General features: G+C 36.0%; 2 protein-coding genes across 2 annotated transcripts in view; both read left to right on the top strand.

Moving 5' to 3' along the window:
• Positions 1-10,398, top strand: part of LOC108368129 (uncharacterized) — a 76,591-nt gene extending 66,193 nt beyond the window's left edge. Inside the window, exons 2-4 of the mRNA XM_017623247.1 lie at positions 6,380-6,928; positions 7,017-7,094; positions 9,656-10,398. Coding sequence (XP_017478736.1) covers positions 6,380-6,928; positions 7,017-7,094; positions 9,656-9,926 — 898 coding nt within the window. The 3' untranslated portion in view covers positions 9,927-10,398. The remainder of the gene's footprint in view (positions 1-6,379; positions 6,929-7,016; positions 7,095-9,655) is intronic.
• Positions 10,399-16,576: 6,178 nt separating this feature from the next.
• Positions 16,577-25,477, top strand: part of LOC108362786 (sensory neuron membrane protein 1-like) — a 10,725-nt gene continuing 1,824 nt past the window's right edge. The window contains exons 1-7 of the mRNA XM_017616271.1: positions 16,577-16,822; positions 21,280-21,437; positions 21,502-21,643; positions 21,713-21,967; positions 22,051-22,347; positions 22,405-22,608; positions 25,013-25,191. Of these exons, the coding sequence (XP_017471760.1) occupies positions 16,700-16,822; positions 21,280-21,437; positions 21,502-21,643; positions 21,713-21,967; positions 22,051-22,347; positions 22,405-22,608; positions 25,013-25,191 (1,358 nt within the window). The 5' untranslated portion in view covers positions 16,577-16,699. The remainder of the gene's footprint in view (positions 16,823-21,279; positions 21,438-21,501; positions 21,644-21,712; positions 21,968-22,050; positions 22,348-22,404; positions 22,609-25,012; positions 25,192-25,477) is intronic.

Here is a 25,477-nt window from a genome sequence, read left to right as displayed (position 1 = left end):
CAGAAGACCCTACCACCAACCAGTTTCGACCCATCCGTGAAGAAGTTCACCGCTCCCCCTCTCCAGAAGTTCCGCCCTGCTCAATCGTCTCTTGACGAAAAATAGGCAGAGAAGAAACTCTTAGTAGCCCTTTCGGATGTGCAGTAATCCGTACGATCAGGGCTGAAATAAAAGCGCCCTAGAGCTCCAGAGTGTCCAGTCCTAAAGCCGGACAGCCAATTGGTTTCTCTGAGCCTAATAGCTGTTCGCGCCGTGGCAACTGCGTTCAGCATTACATCCAGTGCTAATGTGGGAGTGGTGCGTAGTGTCCCACTAATACCAATTAAAGCAGCCCATTGTACGCGTTTCAGCTGCTTAGCTAGTGTAGCCTTTTCCAGTGAGTTCCATCAGACCAGGGCACCATAAAACATAATTGGTTTGGGTGAAATACCCCATCTCTTACCAATTGCTCCCCTAGAGCAATATAAGGCCACACTGATGCCTTCCTTGCCCTTTCCTCGATGTTTGGCCTCCATGACAACTTCCTGTCAAGCATCAAGCCTAAGTACTTGATCCGGTCAGGCAGCTGTAAGCACTGAACTCCAACTGCAAGTAAGTTTTAAAGGATTGCCAACAGAGAGCACAAGTAGTGTTTAAGTACAACGGACAATGTTGCAGCTAACTTCAAGTTAAAGCATCATCATTTCTTTTTTAAATAATTTTTGGAATTAATTACATCTTTGAAAATACAAAGTCCTTTTAAAAAAATCTTGATGTCAGAGAGAAAAACTAAGGACGCAGTTTTACTATGATTGGTCCATAGAAATACAAGGAAAACTTTGAGCGCTTTGAGCGACCTTTGAGTGAAGACTTCGGTAAGCCCCAAGAATTGACTTTAAGAGGCGGGTGTTCCTTATTTATCTTCAGACTTACTTCGAAAAATTTCAAAAATACCGCAACCACAAACGCTTGTCCTACAGGGCACAAAATCAAATCAATCGTCAATGGTGTTGGAACGAAATGACAAGGCATGGAAAGAGAGACAGCAAATTGTATGTATGAAAAAGCGTTGTGGCAATAAAATGTGTTTCTAACAACTGCATTTAATCATCACGCGTGAGTAGCGAAACACTAAAACAACAACAACAACTAAACAACAAACAGCAACAACAACTAAACAACAAACAACAACAACAATTAAACATCAAACAACACGACCATATCAAAAACTAGCACGAAAATATAATCGAAAACGGCAGCAGCAGCAATATTTCACGCGGCTGTTCATTTTTTGTATTTCTCATTTTAGTTTTGATTTTACTTTTAAATTTATTTATTTATTGTTTATTCGATATGCCGCATATTTCGTTAGCGCGCGCTTACTGTTGCCACTGCTCACTTTGTAATTTATACTTCAATAGATTTGTATGCTTGTTTGTAGGTACGTATATTTTTGCTCAACACTTGTGTTATATTTCTGTTTATTTTTGGCGCTAGTTCCAAATTTATAAGCGCATGTTGCCATATTTTTTCCCTGTTGCAGTTGTAGATTTTTGATTTCCTTTTTTTTTTATAATTCGACACGATTTGACTATTTGTTGCAGACAGCACTTTTACTTCTGTAGCGCGAAAATTTTTAACATTTCAATTTTGTTTCCATGGCAATTCGAAAAATTCAAATAAGTTTATTTTTGTGAAATTTATTTATTTAGTTTAGTGTACTTTATTTTATATGCTTTTAAAATTTTTGCGAGTATCGCGGCCGCTCCATTTGTTGATTAAATTTTGTGCAAAAGTTTTTCGGTAGGCAGTTTTAAATTTAAAAATTTATTAAATGAATTTTCTGATTGCAATTAAGCTTTAATTCTATTAAATATTGAATTCCGTAGTGTTGAAAGCTTTTTGAAAGGACAATAAAATTAAAATTCATTTATGGAATTTTTCAAGAAATATTTTAAAAGTGCTTCAATGGAATTTGAACATTCTTTGTTGGAAAGAAAAAAATATTAATTGTAATGAATTCCTATGTCTTTGAATTGAATCAGAGTGTAACTTTTGGCATAGAATTTAAAATTTTATTGTACAAATATTGGACATTAAAAAGATTCCAGTCACTACTTTTGTGAAAATAGCTATTAATTACGTTTCGAAATGTTATTTTTTCAATACATAGAACAAATTTTTGACATTTTAGTGCATGGTCGAAAACCGGCTGAAGACTGAATTCTTAGTAGGTAAGAGAAATTCCGTCAGCTAAAAATTGTATAAAAATTAATTAATCAAAATCAGAGTCAGACAAAAGCGAGAGAAATTGCTGCTCTAAAAGTTATCTCAGTCCATGCATTTTCCAATTAAGAAAGATTGGTATATCCTTCTAGATCGATAGCTTAAAAATGAAAAAAGCGTTGTGAAAAGGAGTCGGCTGCTCGGCTCATGGCAATAGCAATGCCATAGCACCAATGTTCCATCGGTGGCGTATACCAACAAGCTCCCTCTGTAGACGTTATCTGGATAGGGAAGAAGAGGAATCGATTAACCACTTAATGTGGCAATGTCCAGCTCTCCAAACAAGACGCCCCATTCGAGTGGAAGCAGATATAAAATCAAACGATGGTAGGAATTAATTTCACACAATTTCGAGGAGAGGATAGATAGGTGGGTTAAATTGAGTCTTTGTTTAATTTCCCTTGTTCATTTTTATAGATCTTGGAGTTCAGTTTCCAATCTTAATTATTAATATGATTCCCGATAGTCCGAAATGGACCTTTAGATACAATCTGGCATAGTCAAAAACTGCCTACGTGGCTGGAATACTGGGTGTATTAAGTTGGGTTAGGTTGAAGTGGTAGCTTTCTTTATTCACATATTAAGAAGATTCGCGCTTAGGCCAAGTGCTCCATATGGGCACATTCCATGTTATACAAGCAATCGAAGAAATGTGTCTGAAAGAGACGGGTCCCTACCCTTAAACTCTGCAATCGTGGCAGAAATCGTTTGATGTAAAGCTTATACTTTTGCCTTGTAAACCCATCAAAGAGTGCGCGAGAGAAAGGGCAGATAAGGTAAAACCCTCTAGGTCATCTTCCAAAACACTACACTGAGCAGGCTGGTGAAAGCAAAGGTTTATTGGGGGTTTTTTCAGAAACCACTGCTCACTATGCCATTTAAGTAATTCGTTGCCGATTTTAAAATTAACCGTTGAACTTGAACCTTGGTCCCCGTTGTATTTTCATAGTTTTGCTTTGGGAAAATACACGCATGACTAAATCTGAGTTCTCTACATGGATATCTAGATAGATATCTTCTAAATCAGGGATGCCAGCAAAAAACTTGTTCGCGTGCTGCAGTTGTAAAATTCTAAAAAAAAAACCTCACAAATCGAAAGTGGTTTGTGTAAAATTCGGCGAACATTTCCTCGACAGTCCCAACAACAAAAATGATTCTATTACATTTGCCATACTAACAATAACCACAACAATACGACGAAATTCGAGAAAATCAACGCAATCGTTTGAAATTTGCTATAACCGGCTCTATTCTAAAGTAGATCATGGTGCATTGATCTATGAACCGGTTACGTCTTTCCTCGATCTGCCTTTGATTTTTCGGTTCCAATCAAACTTTCCACCTTCGATTACTACTCGATGCTTCATCTTGGAAGTACTGTTACTTAAAATTGGGTACCATATATTTCTAGTCAGAAGTTTTATTTCGACAGACCATTTGTTAACAAAAGAGAGGGCTCAGCTGTTGTATTTCTCTCCAAACTTCGGTACGCTTTCTCGAGTGTCTCAGAGCCAACGTCATCAGCATACGCTATGATTTGACAGTCCATAGCTGGATAATTGACGAGAAAAGTACGGGCGGTAAGACCCCAGAGTAGTGAAGAACAAAATCTCGCTTTAACACTAATCACATTTTCCGTAATTTCCGCATTCCCTAGTTCGGACTTATATACTATTCCTCAAGAAGCCCAATTAAAAAGAAAATTTTGTACGAGCACATATTTCGACAGACCTAGATGCTTTCAAAGGAATTCTAATATGAGCATTGCTTCGCAAAAAGAAATTAAAAGTTTTTTTCATCACTAATTTTCGGATTTGATAATAGTATCTATCGAATTAACGATAAATCACCTTATCTACCCTTAAGGTTATATGTTTTTTTTTTTTGGTTCAACTGTAGATACCAAATTGCCCATCAAATTTAAGCTTTAGGACATCATTCACTTTATGAAAAACTAACATAAATAAAATGTACTTAGGTATGTATGTATGAAATCCTAAGCATTATCTGCTCAAACTTAGCAGCGCATCGTTTTCCTTGTTGTCCTACCTTTTTCTCGCACGTCAAACACTTGCTTGTACATAACTGTGAAAAAACATCTAAGAAAATAGATATTTTCTAGAGGAAAAATCAGTGTAGCTATTTCCTCTGCTCCCTCTACGCAAAAGGATATAAATCGCATAATGGACGCCTTACTGACCAGCCCAATCCGAAGAGACAAATAAATTCTAATAAATTAGATGCATTTTTTTGTGAGATTATAGAAATTGAACTGCCAGTGAAAAAAAAAAGAATCGAAGACAAAAGAAGGCAGAAAACAGCTGCCCATTTACTCGGCATAAATTATAGCCAAATAAATGGCAGGCAGGCAGGTAGACACATTGCTCAGTAGGGTGGGCCAAAAATGCATGTGAAAATGGTAAAGTGCTGGCTTAAGTGCTCTCACTCCACTAGGAGTGAGTGGGCATTTTTATTTTGAAATATTTTAGATCGCTCAAAATGCTCAAAGCTTCCCATGGATTTTATATGAAAAAAAGTAGGTAAAGTCGTAGTTTTAATGCTTTTATCCCATGCTATACGGAAAAAATTTACCCTTTTTTTATCAAAAAAATATTTCAAAGTGCTCAAAGTTTTGCAAGTGTTTTATTTGGGGGGGAAATCAATTGTTTCTAGAAATGGTATAGAATTCTTGAAAATCAATATTTTTCGATCGGAAAACTATGTTTCTCTTCACAAGACTTCCAATTCCCCATTGCATTTTTAGAGTTTTTGGGAAACCTATAAAAAATAGTTGTTATTGAAAAATTATTAAATAAACAATTGGATGTTCTGAAGAGAAGCACAGTTTTACGATCGAAAAATATTGATTGTCAAGCATTCTATACGATTTCAACAAAATTTTTTTTCTCCATATAAGGTACATGGAAAAATTTAAGCGCCTTGAAAGACCACTAAATATTTTTTGATTTAAAAATATATGAAAAAAGGGGTATATTTTTGGAAAATAACACTATCGGATGAAAGCATTAAAATTCCAAATTTTTTTTTTTTCGTGCCACCCTATTGCTCATTTATACACACCCAGTTAAAGGTGCATACGCACACAAATAAGTACATACGTACGCATAGCGTATTAGGTAGTTACTTAAGCATCATTGGTATTTAGGCAGGTGTTGCACGTCAATAGGATGTAAGTACAAAAAAAAAAAAAAAAAACACGAGAAAGACATAAAAATAAGGATCAAAATTTTGAGTATAAAAGCCTTTGCATATGGACCAACGGCAGGGCAGGCCAGATCCTTTGCCGACACTGAGCATTAGAGCTGCAGCAGTGACAGGCAAACAAAGGTGAATGTCGGCAAAGTACTGTGACCCCGATACGCCTTAGAGCTACACACAGACACACATACATACATACATACATACATGTCGTCTGCCCGACCAACTTATTGTAAGTGAGAGGACAAAGACGTCGAGTTGTCGAGCGAAAACTCTACGCTTCATTGCTAAGCAGCACTTTTCTTATTGTTTGCTGGCGTGTCTGTGTGCAATTGGGTGTAGGTGTGCGTGCGTACGCGTGCGTGTGTGCACACATTGACTCAAGCAAAGATTTTCCACCTTTATTTCCAATCGTCTAATGACTTTGTGTGCAACGCACATTTTTACCTGCCAGCAGTCAGCCAGTCGGCTGTCAGTGGCATGCAACATGCAAGATGCTGCTCAACAAAGGAGTGCTGATAATGCTGGTGTGGTAGGTAAAGTGGTTTTTTCCTTCATATTCTGGTTTTATTTCTTTTTGTGAAAATTTCCTTCCTTCATTTATTTTTTATTTTTTTTACTTTGCACTCCATGCGTTGCGCAAGCCACGCTGAGAGGGAAAATAAATATTCAGCTGCATTGCGAGCAATGCAGGTAGTGACTGCGCAACAAAAAATCTCTACTTTATTTATATTTTATTTATCACCGGCTGTCCAAAAGTAACCCGCTGTCAACCATAAACATTTTTCCACCAAACAATAACTTATACATACATATATAAATACTTATATTGATAACAATTACATTCGAGCTGCCATAAATAATAAATTGTTAACTTTCATCTCTTCCTTTACAGACGCTTCCTTGATACACCCACCGCTGTTGTGGACAATCCGGCTGGCGTCGTTGTTGGCGCTGCGGCTGGTGGTGCGGGTGCAGGTGCGGGTGCGGTTGGTGGTGGTAGTGCGGGCACAGCCACCAGTAATACGATGGTCGGTGGTGCAGCCAATGCCGTGAGTTCCACCTTCCGTAAATGCTTCTCACGCCCTATTGTACCCTTTATTATCGGCATATTCGCACTTGGTGGCGCTGCGTGTACGCTGGGTGGCGTTGTGCTGGGCGCGACGGGTCTCATTGAGCATACCACCCAGTATTTAAGCGCCTCATTGCTGATGATCGGCATTGGGCTGTCACTGCTCATTGTGGCCGGCATTATTTGGCGTTTGAGTTCACCCGGTGATGGGGATGAGTGTCCCTGCTATCGCCTGATGGAGACTTGCCGCAATTGTAACAGTCCCTATTGTAATAATCGTATACTGCCCGGTGGTTATTTGTATCCAGAATTTCAGCATCGACCGCCACCGCCATCCTATTTGACGTCATTGCACGAGTGTGCGGCCATTGGGTGAGTGTTTTGTAGTTAGTATATGGGGGGGGAGAGAGATTCGTTTTAATTAAATTTCAACGCCTTAAATTATGCTTCATATTTGCAGTTTAATCAATGGTGCTGTCTACAGCGGCTTACGCATGAATACACCACCGCCTTTATATCGTTCCACGAACTCATTAAGGTATGTATGGGTAATATGTATTTAAATGATTAAAGCGCCTACGTAAGTAGATTGCTATCGCTTAAGGAAAACAATAGTCAACTGAGGTTCTTTTATAGAAGCACAGGTATTTTTAAAGTAATATGTATGTATGTAATATAGAGCTGATTTTGTCAACCGAAAGTTCTTTAACATTTATACCTAAAATTGTTTTTTTTTTTTTTGTCAAAAAAGGACAAACGACACCTTTTGCCTATTTAGAAACCTATCAGATACTCAACCAAAAGAAAGAAATAGAATCCACTCCCGATCACATGAAACTGAAGATATCCTGGAATTCCACCGGCGCTATCTATGCCAGAATATTGAAGAAGCGTTGTGTTCGGGTTGCTTCGCAGTAGTGTAATCGCTATGATGTATTCATCGGCATTCGTCACATTATCGCTCATAGGATTCCTTCCTTATCCTATTATTGGTTATCGGTTTATCAGCCATGTTACATACAGGCTAGATAGAAAGAAGAAAAATAAAGAAGGTTATTGGTAAAAATATATTTTTAAAACAAACTTACTGAATATGAACCAAATCCGGCTACGTTCAGGGCTTCCCAAATATCTCGACTCCTGCGCCACACTTCAGCTATTTTTTTTAAAGCCGTTATTTCTTTATATTTAAGTAATATATATTGTAAATATGAATAAAATCGGACCTTAAATCATGAGAACAAAATGTAATGTCAAGAAAGTTACCGTAAAAGAACCAAATGGGAACAAAAGTCTTGAGAGCAGTTTGACCGGGAACAAAAAGTTCGGGAAAGTTTCCGTAAAGAACAAAATGCGAACAAAATACTTGGAAACGTTCTCAAGAGAGAGAGAATGGGAACGAAGCTTTCGGGAACATTTCCAATGAAAAAAATGAGAACGAAAGTGTCGAAACTATATCAAGGAGGTTCAAATAAGAACGTTTTGCCAGAAAACAAAACAAGAACAAGAGTTTTGAAAACTAAACGTTAATAATGAGAGGGGCGTCTGCGTGTTGGGATGAAAAATCGTTTCAGTGAGAACCACAATTGTTAATTCTAAGCCAGAGGAAATATGGATAATTTCGACCTCAAGATCGGTTATCACTAGGGTGAACTGTTCATTTATGGAATATATTTTTTTCATTTTCTATGCAAAAAAAAAAAATAAAAAATTAAAATTAAAATAATTATCTTTCAGTCCTTTTTTGTTAAAATTTAATTTTCAAATGAAAATTATGTGCAGAATTTTTTTCTCGCTTCCATTATTCGCGAATAGTTCAGAGAAAATTTGTTTCCGTTTCGTTCTCTGTCAAAAATTTCCTGAGACTTTAGTTCCGAAATGTTTATTCGAGAGATGGTTCTTAGAGTTTTCTTTTCCAAAATGTTCGCATTTTTTCACTTAAAAATGTTCCGGAAAGTATTGGTCCCATTTTTCTCCTTGTGAACGATCCACAGGGTTTTTTTCTTATGTAATTCCCATTGAGAACGTTCTCGACAGTGTTGTTCTCATTTTGGTTTTGTATTTGAACCGTTTCGATCATACGTTTTTTTCTCGGTCCATGCCATAAGTACGGGTTTTCCAAATGTCTCGACTCCTGTGCCACCTAGCGGATTATTTCATATTGCATAATGCATTGTCATCGAATTATGAGCTAAGTTTGTTGAAGTTTCAGGTCTCTAGCCCATCGGGAAATTAGTGAAATATTGATTGAAATTAAATAAAAGCTTGTAAAATGAACACAGGGTAGTGTGTAAATGTTAGGTCTCGATTTCCCATGTGCCAGAGATGGCTAAAGCCTAAAATAAAGAGATTCGTTTTTGGAAGGTATGCATATTTTTGCCTTTATCCCCGCTCCCCACAATCCACTAACCGGAGCTTTGACAAACCAATGCTCTTGGATTACGGCTAAATCCTGATAATTTTCTGTGATAACTTCCAACAGATTCAGCACAAAGATCAACTTCTTCACTAAGATCTTGTGTCACGGGTGCCTAGCCCGAGCGGCGTTTGATCTGTACACACTGAAATTATTGGACATACTGGTACCTTTGAGCTAGAAAGAACTTTGAGCCTAGCGGCAAAAGGGAGTCTATACTTCTGATTGGGCGTGTTAAAAAAGTATACAAATTTTCCATTCCCCTAGCCAAGAATCTTATTGCCGTCTTCTAGCACACCACACCTTTGAAGATTAGCTCCTCGCTGACGGCCTCAAGCATCGGGTCCACATGAGCTTCGCCTCTTCACGTAGCCAGTGTTTCGGTGTTATTTTCCGATCAGAGACGACTCTGTCGATTACGACTACCTGAAGTTCTATGAACGAATCAAAAGATTCCTAATACTCCGGCTGTCATTAGTGTGTCTTCAGATAAAAATCAATTTAGAATAATATAAAGCTCCCAAACAACTTATTAAGGATGCAACAACAGTTTATAATTAAATGTTATTATGTCCATGGACCTACTGGTTTTTCAGTGCTCTTAATTTATAATATCATTTCATTCACTTTAAATTGAACCCAATTGAGCTAATAATAAACCCTTCTCTTTTCGCTCTTTTCAGTGTTTTTGTGCCCGGTTCGAATAGCAGTACACACACGCTTACAACAAATACATCAACAACGACATTCACACCCACCACAGTGATGCCAAACAACAACCAACCGCCACAAACGGGGCCACCTAATTATATGCCACCTGTTGCGCTTCCCAACAATAATACGGCGACAGCAGCAGAGCTGCTGCCCGAACAAACAGCGCTCATTGAAAATTTACAAACACAACAGGCGGTACAAACGTTGACCAAAGAGATCAATTATCTGGAATTGGACTAAGTAAAAACTAATCGCACCAATGTAACTGTACATAAAATCAAACGTTTAGCCCTAAGTATACATACATATGACAAAGTGAATTTACTATTTAAAATAAAAAGTCACTAACTACATAACTATGTATGTATGCAGAAAAAAATCAAATCGCTATGTGGAAGGCAACTGCAATTCTATCTATATCTCTACATGCATATTCACATGGAAAATGTTTGGCAGGCAGCTCATGGTGACGCTTGCTGCCAGACGACTGATTTATCTTTTAGTTATAGTAGATATGTGTGTGTGTTTAGGATTATAGTTATATGTAGTTGCTAAAAGAAAAGAGATATTTAAATTTAAGCTGCAACAAAGCGAACTGACATTTAACTTCTGGCTAAGAAGTTTCTTACATATAGTACATGCAACTATCCATACATATGTATGTATGTATAAGGGGCGTTTCATACCAAAACGGACGGGGTTCACACTTCATGTGTTTGATTTGTTTCAAATTTTTAGGGTTGATGCATAAACATAAATAATAAATAAATAAGAAATTTGAGCTTGATTAATACATTTTTAAAATCGTTACAACACAAAAACAAAAACAAATCGATTTAATAGTTTTCCAAATATCTCAAATAAAATTTGAAAAAATCATACATAAACTTAGCAAAATTCTCTATGAAAATAAATATTTTTAAAATTTTTATTCTTGAAAAATTTTCACATACAAATTTTTTGATAAAAAAAAAATGTTATTGAAAATATGCCATCTCAAAAAAAATGAACTTCGGTGTAAAAAAAAATTTATAACTCAAATTATTGTAGAGTGCGCCCCATAATACCATACTTAAATATTACGCAATATCTACTCACAGCTACCACTCTGATTTTTTTTAATTTTTTTTTGAGATGGCATATTTTCAAAAACTAATTTTTTTTATGAAAAAATTTTATGTGAAAAACTTTTCCAGAAAATAATTTGAAAAATATTTATTTTCATAGAAATTTTTTTCAAATTTCTTACTCGCCCCATTCTCGAGATATTTAGAAAACTACTAAATCGATTTGTTTTTGTTTTTGTGCTGTAAAGGTTTTAAAAAGGTATTAATCCAGCTCAAATTTCATATTTATTTGTTATTTATTTTTATGCATCAACCCTGAAAATTTGAAACAAATCAAACACATGAAGTGTGAACCCCGTCCGTTTTGGTATGGAACGTCTCATATATGTATATAGAAATATATTGCATATGTATGTATGTATATATAAAAGCCCAAATAGATGCATAACAGTTATAAGCAATGCTGTGTATTTGTACGACTAAATAGTTATGTACAGGCAAATATACAAAAATAGATATGTTTATGTAGATGTTTTACAGGTAGGTATAAATTAAATTTACAATATCTGCAAAAAGCTGGTAAATTTAAACAAATGTATTGTTGGCAACTTTTTTTTTAGTAAATTTCAATTCCTACTAAACTCGAATACACTTTCAGTGTTAAAATGTATTTGTATTGTTAATAAAAAGAAATATATATGCACATAAATTAGATATGTTCGCACATTCATACATACATACATATATATATAAGACAATGTTTTAAATGTAAATAATTGCAATAGTGACAAAGTGAAAATGTTAAATTTAGTATACATACGTACATATAAATTTAAAATAGCATACATATAAGCATAAATATAACGTTAGAATATGTAGATACACACAAAGTGTTTTAAAATTATATGCAATTAGAAATGCATATGCTTTATACAAATACAGTAACTCAAATAAGTATTCACATGTTGATTTTTTTTAATATTCGCAAGTTAAAATTAATTTGTTATTTTTTATAAAAATATTGTAAATGCTTTCACCAAACACCATACACGCTAAAATTTCAAACTTCACACAAAATTTAGAAGCAATTAACATATTCTCATCAAAATTTTGAGCTTTTTAAAATTTTTTTTTTGTTTTTTTTTTTTTTGAAAAATTGCGTGTCTACAGTTTTACAGCCCATAAAATTTTAGTATGATGAAGTGCAAATTTCAACTGGCTAAATATTCGCATTGTTTTAAAATTAATGTTTGCTGACTTCCTTTGCACTTTTTTCAATTTCGATTAAAATTTTGTATAAAGTTTAAAACATTGATTTATATTGTTTTGGTTAAAGCATGAACAATATTTTTTAGTATGGCGGAGTGCAAGGTTCAACCGGTAAATAATTCGAGTTGATTTTTAATATTTCTATTTTTTTGCTGACGGCCTTTTGACCTTTTCCCCATTTCGATGAAAATTTGTTGAATTTTTCTAAAATTCTTATAAAGTTCGAAACTATAATTTGTATGGTTTTGGTTAAAGCAGAAACATTATTTTTATATAAAATAAAAAAATCAACATGTGAACACTTGTTTGAGTCACTGTATGTACATAACCATGTATGAATTATACATAAATATGAATGTGAGTTTTTACACACATACACGTAAATACTAAGGAATATATTTCCACTGTAACCTATTCGTGAATGTTGTTTTTAGTATTTTTCTATGCCAAATTTTTTAATAAATATTAACAAATTATTATAAATGAAATAACTGTATTTTAATTATGTAAAGGCTTAAGAAAAAAAGGTAGGTAGAAGTGTTCATATATCATTCCTGTTAAACCACTTCGTGTCGCTGATGAATCTCATCAGGCACCTTGCATCGGTATTTGAAACCTTTCTAAGTTCGACCAGGAACGGTGAACCCAAATGACGCAGCCTGTTTCTGCACAGTGCAGTTCATTTACACTAGAGATACAAAACTGGTTCCTCATTTTCGTACTCCTTGCAGCTTCTGTAACATCTTCTGAAGGGCACGCCGAGCCTTTCTGCATACTTACCTTTTAGACCGTGCCCGGTTAGAGTCCCCACAACGTTATATATGTGCATCGTCTCTTCCAAGAGAGTATACCTTTCATGACCGCTTCCGATCCCATTTAGGCCACGTCCGCCTGGAAATTAGACAAGTCGTACTTTGAATCTATCTTTCTTCAGCTTGTTTGTATACAAATTCACCAAGTAGAGCAGCTTGCAAGTGTCAAAAGGCCTTGCCTTGCAAGTTCATCTGCCATGCAGTTTCCCTCTATGTCCCTATGACCATGCTTGTCCATCTTTTGTAGAGATAGGCCGCAATCCAGCGAAATCTTTGAGTAAGACATGAAAGAGACTAAAGCTTTGATTGCAGAACTTGTTATGTCTGGCAACGTAAAAGAGATTTTAAGAGGAGGGATTCATGAGAAAACGCCCCTTCTACCTTACCTCCGAATTTCGAGCCATGCTTAGTGCTCAATAGTTCCGATTTTATGGCAAAAATGTCTGCCTGGGAAACATTCGTCGAGCCAGCCATCATGATGCCCTCATGCTAGCCTTCAACCTGCAAAGCTCCCCCTGAACTCTTTTGCAAATCTGATCGGACCAGAAAATGTTGGCGCTATACTACTCTTACTGTAGCCGCTTCATGGCAATAAGCCTGGTGGTAGTTTTTAATGCCAAATTTTCGCTGGACAGGCCCGCCGGCGAAATGTGATAGCCTATATACAGCCCCTATTCTTTTACCTCATAAAACAGTATCGGTCAAAAAAAAATTTCTGTACAAATCCAATGCAAGAGAGAAGATAATAAGGCCCAGGTGAAACTGAGCGTCTTGCATAGAGCGCCACCGATACTTCGTCGTAAATCGGGTAACACTAATCAAACTAAACACTTTCCCCCCGGTGTGGAATGGTGACAGCAGTGAAAGTAGTGCGGAGAAGATAATAAGAACCCTAGAACTGAACCGCTAAGGAAAAATTTACTATAAGAGCATGCAATTGATGGTCGTCGGCAGCACATACATAACTGTTCTGCGTTTTCTGCGTTAGATAAGGGAGCCTCCGTGTAATTCACAACTCATCGCTGGAGCTTCATCATTTCTTTGGTCTTAAAGGTACGAACAATCTATATCTACTTCCGGAAGATAGTTCTTGCCTAACTATTTTAAAAACAAATATGTGGTAAAACTTAAAAACTTAAAGCCCCTGTAGTAAATGCCTACCATCGCCACTGTAAAGATCCATACTTAAATCCTAAAAATGGAACTTCAAATACAACTTAAAAGCGTTCAACTTTTTATATGGCGTCATGGACACTGAAGTCACAACGTCTGCAAAACTCGAAGTAGAGTTCTTACTTAAGCATTTCTTCTTGTTTGGTTACTATATATTAATGCGAACGTAATACAAACTTTTCTATACGTTTTTTATACATTTTTGCCCACGGTTAGTAGTCAACTCTTGCAGCAAAGGTGGATTTGTCTACCATTTTACCATTAAAAAATTATACATTTTTGTTACCACAAATGTTCCACCACTGTACAATGCGCAATGTTTCTAACTGCAATATTGGTTTGTGTCACAGCTACATGCTCGTAGATTTAAACATCGCATAAGCAAAACCAAATTTTCACACGTGAAACATAGAATCACGCATTTTCTTCCATACAATGGAAGAAAAATTATAAAAATTAGCAAAAATCAACGCAAATTCTTAGCCACTTGAAACTTGCATTTTCTTAAGGTAGAATTAAATAGGCTATAAAACTGCATATTTAGATTTCTTTCTAAAAATTCTTAATAAAAAGTTTGTTGTTGTTGTAAAAACTTCCTGAAGTTTTCTACAAAGTCTGATATTTGCACTTATATGGTTTTTGTTAGATAATGAGCTGTATTTTTATAAAAAAAAAATATGAAACATTAAACCAACAAAAGAAAATAGCCAAAACTGGTCAAAATTGTTTTTCACATGACTGTATAAGTTTGTATGTTTGCATAGTAAATCTCTGGAAAAAAATTCGCAACTAATCTCTGAAGTGAGTATACCCGAAATTGTTTCCAGGAAATTCAATTGGATATCAATTAATCCAGAATAATCTCTTACGGATACAACTGGAGGTACATTAATTCTCAGATAAAGTTTACTCTAGCCGAGAAAATTAATCGAAACCAGATATTTTCGACGTTCTGAATCCAATCCGGGATCATAACTGCTTTGCCAACTCAGGTTTCCGAGATAGTTTAACCTAAAGGTGCACAAAATACGATTGTGGCCTATATTTAAGGTTCTATAGCATCTTAGAGTATAACTTTTCTTCTTTGTAATACCAACAATTAAGCTTCGATTTATTTGGTATTTGTTAGGAAGTGAATTGTATTTTAATTGAAAAATCTTAAAAATTAATAAATAAGCTTAACTGGCAAACAATATGATTTTGAATTTTGTATGCATGTATTTATAAATATGTATAATCAATGACTTTTAGTTCTTGTAAAAATTACATAACATTGCTTTATCAATTTTTTTTTTTTTAATAAAGTGTTTCTTTATGTGTTTATGGGGCACTTAATCGGGTTTTACTGCAGTAAATTTTAGTTGTTTGTATAGTATTTATCATGATAAAAAAGGGAGTTTCACTTGAAATTATTTTCAAATTTTTTTTATGGGAATAAGGTTTTGTATATCCTCACTAAAAGCAGATTATGTTGCAAAGTGGAAAAAGGTAGCTTATTTTTTTTTATTCATTTTTTGCAGTTATCTTAAACAATTTTAAACGGAAAACTTTAAAATTTTACTTAATGTGTCATAAGTTGTATTTTTGACAATTTTTTCCGCGTAAAACCTAAAACTGGGGGGAGATTCTGTAACCAGTAAGCGATAACTTTCGGATCGCTATCGCACTTTTTGATGCATGATATGAATGCTTGGGATATCAAAAGTGGTATTAGTCGGATGTATGTATGTATGTGCACGGTGGGTCAAATAAGACCTACCAACGTTAAACACGTATAACTCCTTTATTTTTTAATGTTATTGTTGTTTTATTTCTACGTGTTATAGGTAATCTTTTGTAAAATCATGCCACCACCAACAACAAATTGATTTTTTAGGCAATGTTTTGATGTCGCATAATCACATATTTTCTGGGATAAAACAGGCGGCAAATAACTACAAAATATAATTTTATATGTGTAAATAAACACAGATATGTTAATAAAACAAAAATTATGCATATATTATTATCTATAAATGAATTGCTCTATTTACGAATGCATAAGAGGCGTTGAAATTAAGGTCACGCAAGCCGTCCTCGTTTAAAGCAAAAAATTTACACGCATAATACGTAGACATGGGGCGGCGACTATATCTACAACAGCCTCTAAGTAAATATTTTACATTTTCATAACGCAAGGCAAAGTTGTTGTATGACAAAGTGTTACATATGTATATATATAAGTAAGTAACCTCCCAAAAATTTTCTTCCGGTTAAGTCTAAGTACATATGTACATACATACGTAGGCATTCACGCGTGTCCATAAATAGTGAGAATAGCACAAAAACAACGCCCCTTCAATTGAAAATGCCGTCGCAATAAATACTAGCCGTAGAATTAAGACGGCATGCCGTTTGCAAGAAGACCCGACGACGAAAGGGGTACATTAAATATTCATAAAAAATTATTAACAAAGAAACAGTAAGGAGGGAAAGGACACGTACATATGTATGTATGTGGAAGCAAGTAATTGCTGCAATGCAAGTAATACTGCAATTATCATGCGTCGACTGCTAAGGTGAAGACAGAATAAAATCAGCAAACGGCGAAAATGTCTAAACAGTTTCTTTTTAAAATCGTGTGCGTACATTTCAGTTAAAAGCTTTGTTGTCAACAATAGTGGAAATTAATATAAAAAATTAAATATTTAATATGACTAATGGTTTTAAGAAAATGTACAAAAAAATTCTTATCGGTTCGGCTGTGGCGCTCGTCTTTGGCATTTTTATTGGATTTATAGGCTTTCCAAAATTATTAAATAAAACGATGAAGGGGGTAAGGGTTCTGAAAATATTTCTACAATTAATAAAATAGCTAATAGTGTTTTTTTAATTTGCTCAAAAAAGATGTGCTAAAATTTAAATAAAGGATCAGCTCACTCCTACATTGTAGTTTGTAATTTTTTTTAGTTTACTGAAATACCATTTTTTCATAGACAAAATCAAAAAAAGTAATTAAAGAAGTGTGTTAAATAAAATATACCTTATACATACATCGATATACATAGCTACAAAAATTAATAAGCAATGAAATTACGCATTTAAATATTAACCATTTTTAATAAAAAATGATACGGGACCACAAAAAAATCCATGAAAGGTTTTTTCACCAGGGTGTGTATGAGTTTTATATGTTTTTGGGGTCGCTGAAAATGAATCTGAAGTCTGTTTTGTTCTATCGCGCCAGAATAGATTTTTTTCTAACTAAATATACACTGACAGACATTATGTAATAGACAAAATGTTATAAATATAAAATATAATAAAAATAAAATATATATATAAAATATTTACCTTGGCATTTAGGAGTTTTTGTGGTCGCTGATTACAAATATGAACACGAATTATCAGAATCCAAAATATCCTCCAATATCCCACAGTAAACTAAATTTTTATATCTGGCAAAAATTTTCTGATATAACATATGTATGTGAGTTCCTTAGGCTATGCAATTTTTCTCCATCAATCTTGACCTTGTCATTTGATTCTGCTTGAGTAAAAAAAATTAGGATTTTTATCAGTCTCTTTGTATGATTCTTCTGACGTTTCATCATTCATCTCTATACATATACTTTGCGTAAACACCAGTCAGCATTTCGTCAGTAATAATATTACATACATTATTCTGCTCAGGAGCAAGAAGGATAGGAAAAGTCACAAATTCGACAGACGCATAAGGGATGAAAGATTTTGTTTTTGAGTTGTGCCCTACAATACTCATTATTCAGGCCCGCTTTCCAACCCTGAATAGACGCTCATACGGCATAGTACTTTTTTTCATGTGCGTGTGTGTGTTCAGCGTGGAGAACAAGCGAAAAATAACTCCTGGCCAACAGTTGCTACTTTGAGCTCGGTAAGCAACTGAAAAGCAGCGCCCTCTCGGATATCAAAAATTACGCTCTACAAGAGTCTCGTTATGCCCGCTCTTCTATATGGCGCAGCAACGTTGATGGTTTCGAACAAAGTTGAAAAGGCTTTGGGTGCTTTCGGAAGAACTATTCTACGCAAGATCGACGGTCCCGTTCGCATTGGCGACGAGTATCGCAAGAATATCTGAAGATGGAATAACGACCTCCACACCACAAGAAAGCCGACTCCGCCATTTGCGCCAACTACCGCGGGATCAGCCTTCTAAGCAAAGCTAATCAGTGTGGCTTTAAGCCTGGCAAATCCACCATAGACCAAGTATTCACAATACGCCAAATCTTTGAAAATACCCGCGAGAAAAGGACAGGATCGTAGAGAATTACCCGGCAGTTCTGGGTGTCCTACGGCCCACTTAAAGCCACACAGGGCACTGGCCCATTGGAGTACATGCCGAAAGGGTAGGACTGTCGCAGCTGCCATGACCCGGGCTCAAAAGAGACAGTCGAACACTTGCTGTGCGAGTGTCCAGCCCTCGCAAGAATGAGGCTACAGACACGTGGGCAAACCATTCCTGCAGAATATTTCATAGTGCAGCTGTCTCTCTCTGTATGACGTGCTGAAATTTATTAAAGCCGCCAAATGGCTGTAGGTAGCAGAAGTTGTGGAATCAAAATGGCAAACTTGCTAATTGCCGGACACCAGGATGACAATCCATTTAAACCAACCAACAAATATTAAATATTCATAAAAAATTATTAACAAAGAAACAGTAAGGAGGGAAAGGACACGTACATATGTATGTATGGAGAAGTAAGTAATTGCTGCAGTGCAAGTAATGCTGCAATTATCATGCGTCGAGGTGAAGACAGAATAAAATTAGCAAACGGTGAAAATGTCTAAACAGTCGTCTTTGGCATTTTTATTGGATTTATAGGCTTTCCAAAATTATTAAATAAAATGATAAAGGGGGTAAGGGTTCTGAAAATATTTCTACAATTAATAAAATAACTACCAGGGCTTTTTTTAATTTACTGAATTTAAACAAACAATCAGCTCACTATTAGATAATAATTTGTAATTTTTTATTTTTTATTAATTTATTGAAATACTATTTTTTTTTAATTAATAAAATCAAATAAAATAATTAAAGAATTGTGTTAAATAAAATAAACGTTATACATACATCGATATACATATGTAGCTACAAAAAATTAATTTGCATTGACATTGAACTAACTTTTTGATATCTGTCAAAAATTTTCTGAAATGAATATCTCGGTTACTACAGGGACTTACATATATAAGTTCCTTGGGCTAGGGCATTTTTCTCCATTAATCTAGACCTTATCATTTGATTCTTCTTGCGTAAAATATTAGGATTTTTATCAGTCTCTTTGTATGATTATTCTGAGATTTCATCATTGATCTCTATACATATACTTAGCGTTAACTCCAAGACGCAAGATCGACGGCCCCGTTCGCGTGGACGACGTGTATCGAAAGAATATCTGAAGATGGAATGACGACCTGTATGTACTTTTTAACTACATGGACATAATTAAGCGCATAAAAATACAACGATTGTGCTGGCTTTGCCATGTTGTACGCCACTCCAGTGAAAGTATTCTTCGACTTGGCACCCAATTGTGAACAACGAAAGCAGGGTCGCCTAGGAGCAGAATAGAAGGACCAAGTGCTGAAGGCTCTGTCCGCACTTGGGATGAACAACTGATGCAATTTGGCACAGCACAGAGCCAATTGGAGAACCAAAAATCATCGAATGTAAAGTCAAATATTGGAAAGCAAATGGCAATATTTTGCAACAATTTTGGACTTTCGATTTCAGAAATCAAACCTACCAAATTTTATAAATATTTTTTTTTTTTTTAATTTTACCGCCATTTTGAACTTTGAAAATCTGATCGTATTCATAATCAGCGTCCTCAAAAAGGGGCTAGAAAAAATCCTGAAGTTATGGAACAAAACGGACTTCAGAGTCGTGGTTAGCGACCCCTAAAGCATTTAATACACCTAGTCTGGCCTAAGGAACCTTCCCTCTATTTTTTGTGTGGTCCTGTCCTCCAATTAAGCTAAGCGAAAAACTAAGCCGTTAGTTGGAGATGCGGTCGAAATGCTTAAAGAAGTCAACACCATAGTCCTAATGGGCAAATTTTCTGAAGATATATTTGTTACACAATGTTCTAAAAATGGCCCACCAAATGGCGACATTTCGGACTTCTCGGTGGTCCAAAAATGTGAAAAGACAATTGTAACTTTATTTTATCTCTCTCAGAAAGATCCATATATAGTTAAGTAAGGAAATGATTGGGTATAACAGAACAAGAGACACTGAGACCGCTTAAGTAGAGATCCTAACCTAGTGTGTCCAACATACTTATACATACATATTACAAAGGGTTCGGCCATTAGAGCTTTAAAATGAATCTATCTGTGTCTGGACAAAGTCAAATATGTTTTAAAGTATCATCGTCTTCAAGGCAGTGCCGGCATTCTGATTCTATGATGTGAAATCGCAGTCGGTTTTGACCAGTAGCAGATATCGTTTTTATTGAAAGGATAGCTACCTACCGCTACCTAGTACTTGTGTACTGCGTTAATAGTGTGCCCTCTCAGTAATTATGGCCCTTAAGGAGGGCCAACTAAGACCACAGCATGGTAAGGAAGTTAGCGACCAGCCCTCGATTCCTCGGTGGCCTGGTACACAGCACAGTTCAACCATCTTTTTGGCTGCCAAAACTTGTAGCGTGTCAAAGCAGTCTCTATCCAGCCTGGATTTCATCCTCCTGCTTGAAACGCGCGGATGCCTGCTTGGCTATCTGAAAAGATAACTAGAGCGGCACCCTTTAAAACCTTTTCAAGGTATAATTTTGCGCATTACAAAATTGTCAATCATTTAGCCTGAAACATCGTAGCCATCTGCCGATGTGAATTGCGAGCTTGATGCTGGGTCCAAAACTACCTGCAACTGCTCTGTCCTCCATGCTTGAACTGTTATCGTAACAGTGTACGTATCTGGGATCAAGCGCAGGGACCCCATTTGCCCAATCTTCGTGATCGAGGATTTTCACTTTCTGCCAAGGCCGCTCTCTTTGGTGATAGAATTAGAAATCATATGTAATTTACACTCAAAATATTTCCGCATGGTTGCAGTGTTCAAAGTCGTGGGAAAAGTCTACTAACACTCTGGAGTTGAATGAAATGCATAGCAAATTGATAGAGTGGAACGTAGGGGTATAATTTATAAAAAAAGGATTGTCATCGAACCAATAACAATACCGATAACTAACTGCATCTAAAACAATAATTCAATTATTTATGAAAAATTGTCATTTCATTTTCCCAAAGCAATTGAATTTGAAACCCGGCAGCGAGCCACGGCAAATGTGGGAAAAATTTCCAATTGCACTCAATTTCTCCATTTACGTATTCAATGTGACAAATCCTGATGAGGTACAAAATGGCGGCAAACCGCGATTGCAGGAGGTCGGACCGTTTGTGTTTGAGTGAGTGTTAGCGAAAACGCGCAGGTTTATATACTTACAGACATACAAATTAAATATTTTAAAGAGAATGGAAGGACAAATATGATTTGGAGGACTTTGAGGATGAGGATGCGGTGGCCTATAATATGCGCAACACTTTCATTTTCAGACCCGACATGGGACTCAGTGGCGAGGAGTTAATTGTGATGCCACATCCACTAGTACAAGTAAGGGCCTATAATCCTTGTTAGAAAAAAATATATAAATAAATAAAAATAATTTTAAAAATATTTAAGATTATGGCCATCGCTGTTAAACGCGACAAAGAAGTCATGATCAATATGATAGCCGAGGGCATTGAAGCGCTCTTCAAACCCAAAACACCCTTCGTACGCGCACCTTTTATGGACATCTTCTTCAGAGGCATCGATGTCGACTGTTCGGTGGATCATTTTGCAGCGACGGCTATTTGTTTAAACTTTCATACTGGCGCGATTAAGGGGGCGGAAAAAATTAATGAAACTCATTTCAAATTCTCACTAATGGGAGGGGTAAGTTTCAGGCTTCTCAACTACCGCAATAGGATATTTATATTCATTAATTTTTTTTACTGTTTTTTATCCAAATACTAAAGGCCAATCACACTGACGCCGGACGCTATAAAGTAGCCAGAGGCGTGAAGGTTAGTCGCGATATTGGACGTGTACTGGAATTCGACGATGCCGAAGAGCTGAGCGTTTGGAATGGTGATAGCTGTAATCAATATCGCGGCACTGATACGACAATTTTTGCACCACTCATGAAACCCGAAGAAGGACTCTGGTCATTCGCGGCCGATCTGTGTCGTTCGTTGGGTGCAGAATTTGAGAAGCGGACCAGCTATGCTGGCATACCAGCATATTATTATACGCTCGACTTGGGCGACCCAAAGGTGGTAAACCAGATTTTAAATAAAAAATAAGCAACTAACAATATTTTCTAATTTTAGAACGAACCAGAAAATCAGTGCTTTTGTAGAAACTATCCAGACGAATGTCCACCTAAAGGAACTATGGATTTAACGCCATGTAATGAGGCGCCCATGATTGTTTCGCTGCCACACTTTTTCAAAGCCGATCCGCAGTTGGTGGCCGATGTGGATGGTTTGAATCCGCAAGAGGATAAACATGGTGTATTTATCATATTCGAAAGAGTAAGTATGGCACGTTAAAAGATGGTAAAATACAAAAAAAAAAAACTGTATGTATGTGATGAACTTCAATTCGCAGCGCCAACCTTTGCTGGGAAGAAATTTGTTCCGCCAACTTCAGTTCAATTTTAAATCTAGCTGTAGTTGGTAGAAACTGTTTTTAACGAGCTCCCCAGTAAGCAAGCTAACAATGTACGTTCTTCCAAAAGAGACTCCAGGAACTCCCATCATCGCGCTACTATACAAAAAAAAATAAAATGGCACAGCATCTTCAAATGCTTACTCTTGAATCGCTAAATCCCGAGGAAACGCATATCCATTTTTATAAACACAATTATTTCTAGTCCTGACTAACCTTTATATACCCAAAGTACCGTAGCCCGCATTAGACCATCAGTCTTATAAAAAATTCTTCGGCATTGCTGGAAAATGTTCGGTCCTCGGTTTACCTTCAGCTCGATGTGAGTTTGCCGCGCCAGTAGCCTGTCGAAAACTGTTCCCAGATATTCCTGTTCCGTGGAAACACTTGCTTTCTTGCTTTCAGCTTCACTTGGATTTTTTTAGAAGGTCGCATAGAGCTTATTTACAGGATTTCCAATGTAGTACTAAATAAGAGCACCGTCCACCGAAATATTTGATTTAATATATCTTTCGACCATCTGCTCCTGGTTCTTCATCGCAAAGGATGTCAAACTAATTTATCTGAATTTTTTTGTTAATGCGTAAGCAGCCTTTTTCTGTGTAGGAATTAAACCTACCCTAACTTTTCTCCAGAGTATGGCAATATGACTAAACGCCAGGCAGGCTCTAAAGTCTCTTTTTAAGTCTTAAAGAAAAGAGGCAAGAAAAAATCTCACCAACTATTCCGTCATCGCCGCTGTTGCCATGTACCGATTTAGTCCGGTAGCACTTCTATATTTGTACTCACCTCTGGAATTCATCCGCAACCCGAGAAAGTGTTGTAAGTGTCCAGCAGCGTCGAGGTATAATATCCACCAGACTGAGTGTGTAACCCGTGAGGTCTTGTGTAATTATCCTACACTCCGGCTGACTCTTACATAATCTCAACATCACTCTAGAAGTATTTACAAGAGTTAACCTTCGGCTTAGGAATTTGCCTCGACAAAATATTCTGACCAATTGTCTTCTTTTCACCCCATTCAAAAATCTCCTGGGCACCTTAGAAAGTTGGATAATTTCAGTATACCACAATGTGACTTGCTTCTTATCAACGGACAAAATATGTACTTCTTCAAAACAACCAACCAAAGTACTTGCTTGTTACCTTGCATGTCGGCTCTTCAATTTATGTCAGGTTTTTGAGTCCAGGGAAAAATGCCTTTCGAGAATTCCTTCGCCCTTTGAGAATTCCTTTGGGCACTTGATAAATATGTACCAGTGCTAGCCCGAATTTAATGAGCTACTTATGACGCAAAGATACCTTTTCCAATACCATCCATCATTTCATGCGATTCACCATAACATTTTTGTTTAAAGTCATATCACTTCTTGTCTTATGTTGGTGAAAATCGTGGGTTTTTTACCTTTATTCTGTACTAAACTTATTTTTGTGCTGTTTGATACTTTTTTAGTATTTCATTTATTTTATCAATTTAGTTGAATAAAATTTGTCCAGCAGGTGGCAACCCTCCTCAAAACTATTTTCTGCAGTACACTTTCCTAAACCTCTTCAGTTTGATACCCATATTGGAATACACAATTTCCCTCATCAATTAAATTAAATTAATATGTTCCAGCAGGTGGCAACCTTCAACAAAAATATTTTCTTCTGTAAGCCTTCTTAAATCTCTTTCTTGTGACAACCATATTGCAATATTTACTTTATCTTATTAATTTACTTACATTGCAATTTTTGAAACAGGTGGAAACCCTCCTCAAAAATGTTTTCGGCAGTTAACTTTCCTAAACCTCTTCAGTTTGATACCCATATTGCAATATTTACTTTATCGTATCAAATTACTTAAATTGCAATTTTCAAACAAGTGGCAACTTTGTAATTTTTTTCTTTCTATATTTCAAGTTAGACCTCTATCAATACATCAGTAGAAACTGTATTCAATTCCATGTGAGTTCGCGTCGCAACCCAATATCATTTGACTCGGCGGACTAAACAATATTGCTAATTCCCTTGAAGGAGGTGAAAGTATAGAATGGTATGGGGGGTAAGCTGAGACTACAATGGCTTCGGCTTCAAATAGTTATGTATGTAGTTAGTTAGATAAATAAGATGGCTATCTGAGCAAAATAGCAGAATTTCGTTTGGTTGGCAACACCCTTCACGCTGTTCACAAAATTTTAATTTAGCTTAGCGACTTTTCTTAACAGTTGGCTATCTAGTTCTTTGATTTTACAACTAAGTTTTTATGCCAATGCATTCTCACCACAGATATCGGGCACACCCTTATCTGCCGCTAAACGTCTACAATTCAGCCTTTCGGTGATGCCCGTGCCCGAAGTGGAGAGTATGAAGAATTTGCGTACACTCACCATGCCACTATTTTGGGTAGAAGAGGCAGCAAGCTTGGATAAGACATGGACCGATATGTTGAAGAAAAAAGTTTTCTTGTGAGTATGAAATATTTAGTAAGTGGGGGAGGATTTACAATTCGTGCTTGGAAAGAAGTTTTGCGCTCTTAGTAAGTGCAAATGTTTTTGAATTTCCTATAAATACAACTTAGACCTCACTCAAGCTGTTATTGTAGACAAAAAAAAAATAATATAAAAAAAACTTTTTAATATACAACGCTTTTATAAATGGACTAAAAAGTAGAAAATAATATTTCTCAGTCCCATAGAATTTGTTTTGATAACTTTTGATTTTGAAATTTTAGCAAAAGTCATTATAAACAAT

This window comes from Rhagoletis zephyria, unplaced genomic scaffold (genome assembly GCF_001687245.7).
Source record: "Rhagoletis zephyria isolate East Lansing unplaced genomic scaffold, Rhagoletis_zephyria_1.1 Rzeph_scaffold_00001, whole genome shotgun sequence".
NCBI classification, from domain to species: Eukaryota; Metazoa; Arthropoda; class Insecta; order Diptera; family Tephritidae; genus Rhagoletis; species Rhagoletis zephyria.
This window is presented reverse-complemented; position numbering and strand designations above follow the sequence as displayed.